Source organism: Lathamus discolor, chromosome 16, assembly GCF_037157495.1.
Source record: "Lathamus discolor isolate bLatDis1 chromosome 16, bLatDis1.hap1, whole genome shotgun sequence".
NCBI lineage: Eukaryota > Metazoa > Chordata > Aves > Psittaciformes > Psittacidae > Lathamus > Lathamus discolor.
In genome coordinates, this window is record NC_088899.1 from 1,689,778 (window position 1) to 1,702,007 (window position 12,230).

The window sequence follows — 12,230 nt, forward strand, 5'->3', positions numbered from 1 at the left end:
CTTGGACGCCGTTCCCATCCGCAATAAATATCCCCCCTCCCGGGTTTCCCACTCGGGTTTCCCCATCCCACGGGTGGGGAACGAAGCAACGATCGGGGGAAACAACTCCGCGTCGGAAAGCGGAGTTTGGCGAAATGAAGAAGAGAAGGAAATGAATGAAAACTCCCTGAATTCAGCCCAGGTGTACGGGCCCCCCCCCGCCCCGCACCCTGCGAGCACCTCCAGAACCCTCAGCATCATCCGCGGGCATCGTGCCCCACATCCCGCCGCGGTACAGGGGGACCAGGACTGGCTGCCCCACGCGTGGCCGTGGGGTGACACATCGAGGAGGGGGGACACGGCACATTTCTGAACTACCCTCTCTTCCTGCATAACCCCAGCTCCCCCCTTTCATCCGCGTCTGGTTGCAATTAATACGCCGCCAGGATGAGCCCCCTCCTTGCTCCTCCCGCATTGAAGGTTGAGCACCTTCCCCAGCACCCCCTGAGATTTGGGGATGCTTAAATTCTCCCCTTTTCCTCCTCCATCCCTATCGAGCAGCACGGAAGAGCAGCGCATCACCCACGCGTGACCCTCCCTAATAAACCCCACCAGTCATAATAAATAACAACAGCCCCAAATAATAATAACTCGGTTTTAACAAGGATGGGGGGGGGGGGGGGGAATAAATAAATAATAAAATAAGGGGAAAAAAAAATAAAGTGAAGCCTCATGAATATATGCCCAGGGCGAGCTGGAGTGAGCCGTTTAAAGATGAAAGTGCAAAGAAATAAAGGCTCAATTTAATCTGCCTTAAAACCCTTCAACTTAACGTTTGTGCTGGGAACTCAGAGAGTGAGTACTGATTGGGGATAAATACATTTCTTAGCATGCCTTGGAGCTATTACACCCTTCTCCAACACAGCTCCCTATTCAACAGCCACAGTTTTCATTACCAGCTCTAATAAGTCTTAACATTATTAAATGCCAAGCAGACGATAGAAAGAAACAGGCGCAGGGTGGAAGCTTTCTTTAACACTTAAAAAGAGAGAGCATTTAGGGCTGTCTTCCTCCGGCTCCCCGCAAGGAGAACCCGCAAATGGAGCAAAGGCGTTTGTCAAGAGGAAAAAGGCCAAAACAAAGTTTCCCCCCTCTCCCCCCATCCGCTCGAATAATACAAATGCTTTTAACACCCCCCCCCCCAAACCCAACCCAAAGCCGCGCAGGAAAAGCGGAGCTGGAGAACAAGTGGCAGGAGCGCGGTTGTGTTTTTATTTTCCCAAGGAAAATGAATGGGGAGGGACCCGCATCTCTAAAGAATATGATTATTTTCGAGCCAAAACTAAAAGTCAAACCCGAGCCTACATTCACCGCCCCTGAGTATTTGACAAGTTAAATCACCCGTTCGCCTAATCGGGGCCATTGCAACTTTTCCGGACGTGAAAACACACATTGACGGCGGTAAATTCGAGTTTCGTTTTCGTTATTATCAGTTTCTAAGGGTTAGTTTTTAATCGCGTTGGATCTTGCTGCGATCGCGGCAGCGCTCGGCCGCCGCCGGCTCCATCCCGCTGCCGCGGTTGATGCTCCCACCCCCCGTGCCCCCAAACCGGAGCTTTTTGGGGGTAAATTTCCCATAAGAAGAGTCAGGACGCGATGGAAAAGGAGGGAAAAAAAGGATTGAAAATATTAGGGATAAAGCGGGGTTTATCGGAAGGGCCGCGAGGGAAGCGCGGCTGCGGAGGTACCGCGGCGCTCCGCGGGCTCCGGCATCAGGAATTTGCCCTGGATTCAAACCGAGCTGGTTTCACACAGAACGGAGGGACCGTGATTTATTTGTCCGCGATGTTACCCATGAAGGAAGAAGAGAGCGTTTCGTTTTGCTTATTGACACGCACTTCTGCCTGGTCTCAAGGAATCAAAAGCCTCCAGCTCCATCCCTACGCGTTTGATTTTTGGGGGTGGTGATGGGGAAAATGCGCACGGACAAGAAACTAAATCAATGATGTTAAAAATGGTATTTTTTTTCAAGTGATGAGGCTCGAATACAATTAATCTCGAACCCTCAAACCCCAAAAATCCCTCCCCCCCCCATATATAAAGTGACCCCGAAGTGATGGGGGGGAGCTTTTAGCGGACACAATAGCCCCGATTTGCAAATGAGCATCGCCTGTTTCCAAATCACAAGCAACATTTTGCAACGTCCAACGGCTCCCCTTTTTCCAACAGACGGTCCTATAATATTACAAAACTATCTAACAGCAGGGAGTTTTGAATAATTTATCTCCCTTTCTTCCATTCCTCGGCCCTTTGTCCAAACTTTTTCTCCTCCTTGCCGAATTTTGAATGAGAATAGACAAGCCCTCCCTCCCCCATCCCTTTACTCCCGTTTTAAGGCAGCCCAGGGTTTTCCACCCTTTTCCCCCTCCCCTTTTTTTCCCCCTTTTTCTCTTCTGTTTGCTTTTGTGGTCAGGAATCTTTTACTTATAAAGCTTCAATAGACTTGAAGGTCTTTGTAAGTGAAGTTCATCTTCAAGGTTGGAAAAAAAAGGGGGATCGGATCCTTAAATAAACCCCTTTTGTGCACCTTCATTTAAAACTCTCAGGAACGTTTGATGGCGACACGGAGAAGCTTTTTTTTTTTGTGCCCTCCCGATATTTCCCCACTCACCCTCATTGTCCCAAAATAGGGAAAACTTTGTGGCTAGGGAGAAACTTTGGCAGCGATTCCCCCGCTGCTTCCCACAGCCGGATTGGGGATGTGGAAAATACCTCTCATCCCGGAACTCCGACGGCCATCGCTATTTTACCATCAATTTGGGAGGAAAGCAGCCAACCCCAATTTCCTGGAGCCCATCCCCAAGACTTAGATAATTGCTGTTTCCCCCCCCCCAAAAAAACGCTGAGCTCTGCGACACAAGGGAATCATTTTCTGCTTAAACCGATACTCCAGCTCCTCCCTCCCGCTGCTCCAAACTTCCCTCATCGATAAACCTCAATGATGCCCCCTAAAACCAACACCTTTCCCTCTTTTTTGGGGGGCGAAGGGGAGTCGTCACCCCCACCGAGCTCGCCAAAAAGCAAATGACAAGTGCCACGTTGCCGCGCCTCATCCCTCACATTTACAGCCTTTAAACAGTTTCATTTTTCCTCCCACAAGGTAAGTGCCAACCATGGGAGGTGACAACAGCGAGATTTCCCCTCACACCAGCCTGGCCTCATGTCTTTCATCAGGAACGCCTCACTTATTGCTCCTGATTGGACTTAGGGGTTCAGACCCCCTGTTCCCCCCGATCCGAGGACTCCCCATCTCCCCTCCGCGCTTCCCCAGCGCCAGCGGCTCTGCGGCAGCGCCGATCCCGGCTCCTCTAATTGATATTGATTGGCCAAATCGGTCAACTGTCAGTTGGAGTTTCAGGGGACCACTTAGAGAGCAGGAGAGAAATCTGTTTAACAAATTCATTTAGGAATCAGAGATGCCTCTCACCCCCCAGCCATCTCCTTTCCCTTCTTATATATAATTAATCCAGAGCAAACCACCAGCAACTCTTTCTCCTGGGGAAGCATCCGCAGCCTGAGGGGCTGGGTACCACCATCCCCTCCATGGCCCTGCGTCGCACCTCGACTCTGCTTGCAGACAGGACAAATAGAAGAGGCTCTGAAGCCATCCCATCTTACTCTTGATAGGGGGGCACATGTCCCCTCTCCTCCATGTCCCCTCTCCTCCATGTCCCCTCCAAGCCAAGCCCTGGGCCACGCGCGGCTGCCTTTACCTTTGTCGCCCAGGATGCCGTCTATGCTGTGCTTGGCCTTCTTCTCCCCGTCTTCCTCCTTCTTGTCGCAGTCCTCCTCTTCCTCTTTCTTCCCGAATTTGATGCGTAGCACACGGCTAATCGAACTCACTAAACCTCAGACAGTCAAAGACAAAAAGGCAAGTATAAGCTGCCTGGGAAGGCGAGGTGGAAGCCGGCTGGGAAAACCCAAGCTGGGGCTGCGGGACTTGGGCAGGAGGCCTTGTGCACGCACAAAGGGCATCCGCACCCCTTTTCCCAGGAGTACACACATGCCTGGTCCTCTGTGCCCTCCAAAACGAGCTGCTAAAGTGGACACCCAAAGTTGGATGCGCTCATCACTGTCTCCCTGAGACACCCGGGGAGCAGCACCGCTTGTGCACAACACCCCCCAGAGCATCACAGCCAGTGCAATACCCTGAGGCACGCACCCCTTGGACTACAACCTACCTTGTGACAGGGAAAAGGTCCCCAATACCCAGCTTCCACCCCAGCCCCAAATAGGACCCCGAAAGCTGGGTTCAGACCTGGGCCCTGTCCTGCTTTGGGGGAGATGTGCTCTACAGAGAAGGCTCACCCCCCCCCCCCCCAGAAATAGAGGGGAGCTCACAGACAGGACCTAAAGAGCTCATCAGACCCCAAGCACATCCCTGCAGGCCCGATATTGGGGTACAAGGTCGCTTTCCATGGGCGATGGGGATCCCTTGCTGATGGAGATGCTGCTCTGCAACCCCCGCTGAGCAAGCAGATCCCAACAGGACAACCGGGGTCCCTGCAACCCTGGATTTGGAGGCTGCATCCAGACAGGCTCCCTCTGCACCGGGACATCCCTCCCTGCTTTCATGGGAGTTGGGATAAGTTGGGAAAACCGTTGTGTTTGTGTTTGTTTTCCCAGCAGACCGCAGCGTGGCCGGGGCACAACCCCCCTGATGTTTATTTGCTGCTGTGGCTTTGCTTGGGGTGATTTATTTTCCCCTCTCCTCTATCAAAGCAAAGGCCGAGAAGATGTTTATAGCCCCTGGAAGCATTTTGTGGTGGCAATCCTCAATTCCCTCCATCTTCATTTGGGAATCGGGGTGTCCTTCTTGCCAAGCTGCCTTCTCACCTGAGGGCACAGTGCTCCGGTCGCAGTGCCCGTCCTTCAGGAGCCTGTCTCGGATCTCCCAGCTAAACATCCCGGGGTTTTCCCGTTTGTATTCCTCGATTTTCTTCTCCACGTCAGGAGTTGCAACCTGCTTTTGTGATCAAGGGACACCGGTGCGTGCCCGCGTGTGCAGAGAGAGGGAAAGGGGAGAGAAGAAGCGCTTTTAATTGAAAAGAGAAACCGTTCAGCTCGGTTCAATCCTCCTTACCCTGGCTGCTGCCTCGGGGGGCTGAAAATAGGGATCTGAATGGGGGCAAGGAGGAAAAGAAAGCAGGGAAAAGGCCAAATGTTGGCCACTCTTAAAGTAGAGTCCCTGGGGAGCACAGAGACCAGCCAGGATGGGTTTATCCTGAGCCTTATGGGAGAAGGAGGCAGGGAGGGGGTGCAGAGGATGCTTTATGTACATCCAGCGATTTATTATTCTCTAAACCATCAGCTCTCCTGCTGCCCCCAAGCCCCGGGTCGAAGCAAATGCTTGAACTCACACCACTTGTTGCACATGGAGGGGGATAGGGAATCACTTTAAGTTATTCATAGCCTTCAACTCGGCACCAGTGTCTACCCATCGGAGCCTGCAAATCGCGGCTTTATTAAAGCCCTTTCCTCTCCTCCCTCTTTTCCTTGCGTATCCACCTGAGAAACTTCTATCCCCCTGAAGAAATCTTCACTGTAACCTAAGGCGAGGGGTTCAGCTCAGCCCCAGCATTACACTCACCCTGGGCTTGCTGCCTCCGATGGCTCCGGGACGGATGGAGCCCGTCTCCTGGTACCTACAGAGGATTTTGGAGACGCAGCCATGGGAGACCCTCAGCTGCCGGGAGATCACGCAGGGCCGGATCCCGTGATGGGCCATCTCCACGATTTTATGACGGATGTGGTTGGGCAGCGGTCGGCCGTTGATGAACACCCCTCCGAGCTGGTTCACCCGGCCCTGGCCCAGCGGGGTGGAAACTGGAGAGCAAAAGGGGGGAAAAACCATCCCAACAGTTGGGAGGGAAAAAGTTAAAAGAGGGGAAAATCCGGCAAAACGGGGCACATCCCCCCCCGCACCTTCAGCTTCTCTCGTGATGGCTGAAGCTTGCGAAGAAGGGAGAAACCTCTCGCCCATCCCCTGGCCTCCGCATTTATCATGGGGAAAGACTTTTCCCGTTGATAGAGGGGAATTGAACCACCCCGTAGCCCATCACGCCGCTGTGCCCGTGTCTCCCTCTCTATATAATTCCTGTCATTCCACACCTCTGATTTAAACGCTTTAACGTCTGAAATAAGGAACGATTGAAAACCGCATAGCAACCCCCTAAAGAAACTTCCCATTCTCCCCCAAAACCCACTCCACTTTTTGCTCCGAATTACAGCTGCTTCCAAACAAACTTTGGGGAAATAACCTCTGGAATCACCCTCGAGGGGCTTTTCTCCCTTTTGATTTTTCCTGCGGCTTTGGGGGGGTTTGGTTAAGGCGGAACAAGCGCGGTACAACCGCGGCTCCCCGACACCTTGTCCAGCGCATCCCCATCCGGAGCGGCGGCTCCTTAATCCCTCTCCCCAATGTATTTAATATCTCGCAATGGAGATCTTGCAGATTAAGACGATTTCACAGGCTGGAAAATAAGGGAAGGGAAAAAAAAAAAAAGAAGGAAAACATAGGGAAAAAAAGGGGGAGCGAACTCAGCTGGGTAATTTGCGGGAAGGCTGGAGGGGGCGAGGGACTGTTCTTTATACAAAGAAAAGTCGATTCCAGAAATTGCCTCGCGATTTAACAAGAATCATGCACCACTAATTCCAAGTCACTCGGCCAGCACTCCCTGGATATATCATTATCGACAGATAACACTCGAGTGGCCAATTTTACATTCAAGAGGTACTAAAACCGCCGGCCGCTCTCTCTTTTCATTATTCCCAGTCATGTTGTGCAAATATTGTTGTAATCCTTTGATCCTTTCCCTTGCCGTCTGTTTTACTTCATTTGCTACAGAAAAGCACTTCACCAAATCCCCCCAGCTTGTGTGTTTTGCAGCCTGCGTGGTTTTGCCCAGGTTTGAGTTTCGCCACTTGATCACGGTCAGGAGGAAATTTTCCTGTTTAATAAATGCGGGGAGAAGGGTCCCGCTTGGATTTCGCCCTTTTTTTTAGATATATGTAATTCCCGGTGTATGCCTGGAAATAATAACCCGTAACGCAGGGAAAATAATAAAGGAAAGCAGATGATGGGGAAGTGGATGCGCTGCGAGATTGGGATGACACTTGGTGAGGTGACAGCTACAAAGTCCCCCCCTGTCCCTTCGCCAGCCCCGGCCAAGGAGACCCTGGCTATAATGTACTTTAAGGGTGTTTATTTCCGCCCTTATTTTCCCCTTGGAAAAGTGGAACATGCTCAGTTTGCTTGGTTTTCCCAGTCTTTGCGGGATGGTGGAAGCGTTGGGACATTCGCGGGTTGAAAGGGAAAAAGGAGGAAAGAGAGGGGGGAAAAAGAAGAAAAGAAAAAAGAAGGGGGAAAAGGAGGGGGAAAAGAAGGAGAAAAAAGAAAAGGAAAAACTAACCCGTGCGAACCTGCCCCCCTAAATCTGCGGGAAGCCTGAAACTACGATATAAATAGGGAGGAAAATAAAGCAAATCCCGGTAATTTCGCAGGGATGGAGCGTTTACAGCGGAAAGGAGCTGAATATCGGGGAGAAGTTGGATGCTGAGGCCGGGACCCCCCCTTTCCCCCTGGTCCCCCCGAGGTGCTGGGGAAGGAGCAGTTCAGGGAGGCGCTTTCCCGGACCTACCTTCCAGCGGGAAGCCCGTCCGAGGGTAGTTTTGCCCTGGAGCCGGGCGCATCATCCGAGGCACCGTCCCGGGCAGAGCTGCCATGGTGTGGGGGGGATCGGGGCTGCGGAGAGGGTCCGGTTCAAACCGGGGAGGGGAGAGGGGAAGGGGGAGGGTACCCCTGAGCCCCGGGAGAGCCGAGAGAGCCGGGGCGGGGAGGGGGGGGGGATGCGGGGATGCTTCTCCTCGGAGCCGAAGCGCTTCTCTTCCAGCCCGCGGCTGCAAAACAAGGGAGAAATCTTTGCTCCAAAAGGGGGTCCAAAATGAAAAATATATGGAATAACGGGGGGGGGGTGGGGTGGGGAAGGGGGGGGGGGGCACCCACCAGCGAGTCTTCGTAAAGTTTTAGGGCTATGTCACGCCCGGCCTGAGCGGGCGCTCCGCAGGAATGTAAACCCGACTGCCGGGAGAGGCAGGCGCGGCCCAAGTTGCCTCGGAGCTGGGCTGGGCTTAGGGGGGGGGGGGGGGGGGGGGGGAGCGAGTCCCCCCTTATTTTGTTGTTGGCTTCTTTTTTTCCTTAAGTGGTTGGTGCTGTCGCTTAAAGGATGCTGGTATTGGGGGGGGGGCTGGTGGGAGGGAAGGGAGGGGGGAGGAGGAGGAAGAGCGGGGGGAGAATGTCAGATGGAGGGTTTAGAAGTTGTTAAAGCGCCGAAGTTGGGGCGGTGAAGGGGGGGGGGGGGAGCGGGCGGCGATAGGCTCCGGCTCCTTTCCTTTATCCACGGCCGGGGAAGGGGGTACCAATAAGAGGCAGGAGCTTCCCAGCGAGCAGGGAAAGCCACGGGCTCGCCTTCGGTTGGATCGCTTTATTTATTAGCATCACTTTTAAAGATATTGTTATGTACAACCAGGCTCGGCTTCCCTTGGGTGGGAAGCTGGGGGGGGACCTCCCCCGGTTTGGAAATATATTGGGGTGAAAGAAGCGAGGAGAAAGTTTAGGGAAGGGGGGGTGGGGGGGGTGCGTTAATTTTTCTATTTATTTCTTTACATAAATTGATTTTTTTTGTGCCTAAAAAAGTTGAACATTAGTGCGAGTCCCAGCGGGGTGAGACCGGCCCGGGGGAGGGGTGGGTTATAATAGCGTATATAATAGCACGGATAATAATAATTAATTTATAAGTATTAAATTAAAACTTACAACGAACAAATAAAAAAACATCGTAAATAAATAAAACCCACAAATTTAATACAATAAAATACCTTCCCCCCCCCCCCCCCAGCTTTTCCCCCGAGCCCGGCACCCACCACCCCACAGCCCGCTCCCCCCTAGGGGATATGGGACCCGCTTCCACCCGATTCCCGGCCGTAGTTTGGAAGCCGGCTCGTCCTGTCCCGCTCCAACCCGGGCTCGGAGCACCTTCTCTTCCCCCACCCCCCCAAGCCGGGTCCGGGAGCAGCCCCTCCACCTCCTCCGCCCAGCCGCAGGTATCTCCCTGAGCTCCTCCTTCATTAACATCCCATCTTTAATTAAGAGACAGGCTCAGCTGGTACCATGGGGGGGGTGTGTGTGTTAGGGGGGCAGTGTTAGGGGGGCAGCTCCGGTGCTCCCCGCGGTTGTCCCGCTCGCTGCCCGCTCGCTCGCCGGTCCGGGCCGAACAAATAGCCAATGTTTTCCCCCCTAAACAGGAGCGGGGCAGGAATCCTCCTCGCAGCGGGGCATGACGCCAGGGCTCACGGCCCCTTTTGTTTGCAGCTGTAAAAGGACTCGCAGTGCAAACCGCTGGAAACTTCTCCCCCCCGCTCCCTTAAAACCATCCCGGGGGATAAAGGGAGGTGGGGGGGGAATAAAGCAGCAAACGAAGCTTTTGACCCGGCTGGACCCAAAATGCGGTCCCTAAACCCCCTCCCTGTCCCCCCCTTCGAGGGCATCGCCACCCCTAATCCCCCCCTCCCTTCACCAGGGCTGGGTTTTGCTTTGAAATTAAAGCCCTGCCTGGACCCCTCCCAGTCCGGCCACATCTTCATCCCTCACCCTCTTCCTCCGCCGCCGCCAAGCTCAGCCTAACCCCGGCTGCGTGGCCCCGAGTTGGTTTTCCCCCTTTTCCACGCCTAAAATTCATCCAAACTCCCCCCAAAAACCGGACGGGACAGAGGGAAACCAACCCCAAACCCCGGCAATACTGGAATTCTTTCCAAGGTGTCAAGTTGCTCCCAAAGTCTCCGCAGCCCGGGCGCTGCCCCGACTTCGGGGCTCCTGCAAACGAAAAGAACGCCTCTCTCCTCCCCGAAACCTCGGCATTCCCCAAGTTTTCGGCAGGAAAATCGCGGGTGGAGCCGTGCGGGACCGTGGCGGAGCCCCTCGGCCGGCGCCTTCCTCCAGCGCCGCCGTAATTCAATTATTTGCTCGGATGAAGTGGGGGGAAAAGCCTGGGAATAAAGTTGGAAATTAAACGTTTGTGCTCTCCCAGCACCGGGGAAGATTAAACCGCAGAAGCCGGGGCCGGTCCCTGCCTTCCCCCGTCGCACACAGCAGTTGTTTCCCTCCCCAAACTGGGGTAAGATTTGACACTTTCAGGCAAAACACTTTCTCCTCCAGCCCCTACGCAAAGAGCTACTCTGATTTTTGTCATTTCTTTGGTGTTGCTTTGAATTCCAGGGATGCGCTGGCGTGCGGCAGCAGCCCCGACTGTGGCTTCGGGGGGCATCGGGGGGTGACAGGGGCTGTCACAGAGGGGGACGGAGGGGACACACGCACCCTCCTGCTGGAAAGCAATTTCACAAATCATTTTTCTAACAATTAAGGAGTGTGCAGGGGTGAAATGGCGATTTCACATGCGGATCGGGGGGCCGCGTGGTACCTGCGCACCCGAGCAGCCAGCAGAGAAACGGGGAACCCCTCTTTTAGCCTATCTTTAACATTCCCCCTCTTTTTTCCCTTTCCCCCCGTGCTCTGCTTCATTACCCATGTTCACAAAAGAGAGACCCCTTCTTTTCTCTCCTGGGAGCAGCGAGCAATAGATTAAAACAAGCATCAATCAGGAAAGGAGCAAGTAACTGCTTAAAGGAACAGGGGCAGAATTCCTCCCCGCTTTCCCCCTTTCCCTGCCCATCTCCATGGTTTCCTAAGGTATGTTTCTGGTTGATAAATGCCGTACATCGCTATTCCCTTTGGAGAAACGGCTTGTGAAGCAGCCGCTGAAAGCCAACTCATAAGCAGAAGGGCTTGGCTGGATTTTTTAGGAGCATCTCTCACCCCAGCATCCATCCCCTGCATCCTCCGAGGGAGGAAGGGACTCCTCACGTTGGATACCTCCTAGGAGGGGGCTGACAGCACCACGCTGGGGGGAAAAAAGGGGCTCTATGGGCAATTTTCGACTTGAGAAGGATACACACAGGTTGGCTAAACCTACCCCTAAAATCGCCGGAGCATCAGCACTGTGCCGGCAGCGAGCAGCCCCAACCACCCATTACTGTTCATCCTCATTCTCCTCAAGATAAAGTCACACTCTTCTTTTTTCGGGATGCCGTCCCATTTCCAGAGCCGTGCGGATCCAGAAATATGAAATCTCCTTAGAAGTCAAACGCATCTCATCTGGGCGACTAAAACCTGCAGGTTTTGATCCCGATTTTCCTCTCCTCCCCTCCACAAGTAGGATGCAAAAGGAAAACCGCCCGGGGATGAATGATTTAATGAAAAGTTGCTACTTTCTGCAATTACAAGCAGATTACTAATGTGGGAAGGTTTTCCATTTGAGATCCCGGAGTAATAAGCATTATTTTTTTAAGCGATTATCCAATAAATCTCTCTTTAAAGGGCGATAAATCCACCTTGAAAACCGTGGATTTAAAAAAATATCTGTTTAGGATAATATTTAGGAGGGAATTTTTTTTTTTAGATGACCATTGAACAGATCGTGAAAGGAAAAGCACCCCATTGAGCCTCAAGCGTTTGGGGGTTCTTCTCAGGAAACCCACAGGGGAGCACAGGAATATTTGCAGGCTCAGGAAAAACGGGCTGCTTGGTTATAAAAGGTGGCTCCAGGACCGGGGAAGCCAAATCCAAAGGAATGAATTTTCCTCCTTCCCATTAAAGCCCAGACACGAAGCAGATGGGATCTGGGTGCAGACAGTTGATGCCTGATCCCCCTCAAGCCTCTCGCAGCATCCCCGACCCGCTGCTGCAGACGAGCCCTCCCATGTTCCAGCTCCCAGAAGACCCCAGATGTGTCCTGGGGTACAAACGACCCACGTTCATCGCCAAGATCTGCTGTTGGTTGCAGGTGGGCTCCAAGAGGCAAAGACAGGGAAGGGAGATTTAAGGTCTTTGCCTGGCTCCCCAGCTCCGAGCACAGCCCTCAGGTTGGGTGCTCGTCTGCAATTCTCCTCCTTCCTCCTCTTCCTTAGCAAGGCTCTGTTTATTTGCCAGAGATGCTCTTAACTTCACTGCTGAAGGAGGAAAGAAGTCCCTTTCCGAAGCCCTGGAGCAGGAACAAACCAGTTTCCACTTCCAGGACTATTTGCAAAGGAAAAGTTTACACTTCTCCCCCAATGCAGGGTGCTCCTGCACCATCAAC

General features: G+C 53.2%; 1 protein-coding gene across 1 annotated transcript in view; it reads right to left on the minus strand.

The window, feature by feature from the left end:
• Nucleotides 1-8,161, minus strand: part of PAX7 (paired box 7) — a 99,848-nt gene extending 91,687 nt beyond the window's left edge. The window contains exons 1-5 of the mRNA XM_065696337.1: nt 8,045-8,161; nt 7,680-7,938; nt 5,630-5,865; nt 4,876-5,005; nt 3,753-3,881 (exon numbers count right to left, since the gene is read on the minus strand). Coding sequence (XP_065552409.1) covers nt 3,753-3,881; nt 4,876-5,005; nt 5,630-5,865; nt 7,680-7,764 — 580 coding nt within the window. The 5' untranslated portion in view covers nt 7,765-7,938; nt 8,045-8,161. The remainder of the gene's footprint in view (nt 1-3,752; nt 3,882-4,875; nt 5,006-5,629; nt 5,866-7,679; nt 7,939-8,044) is intronic.
• Between the last annotated feature and the right edge of the window lie 4,069 nt (nt 8,162-12,230).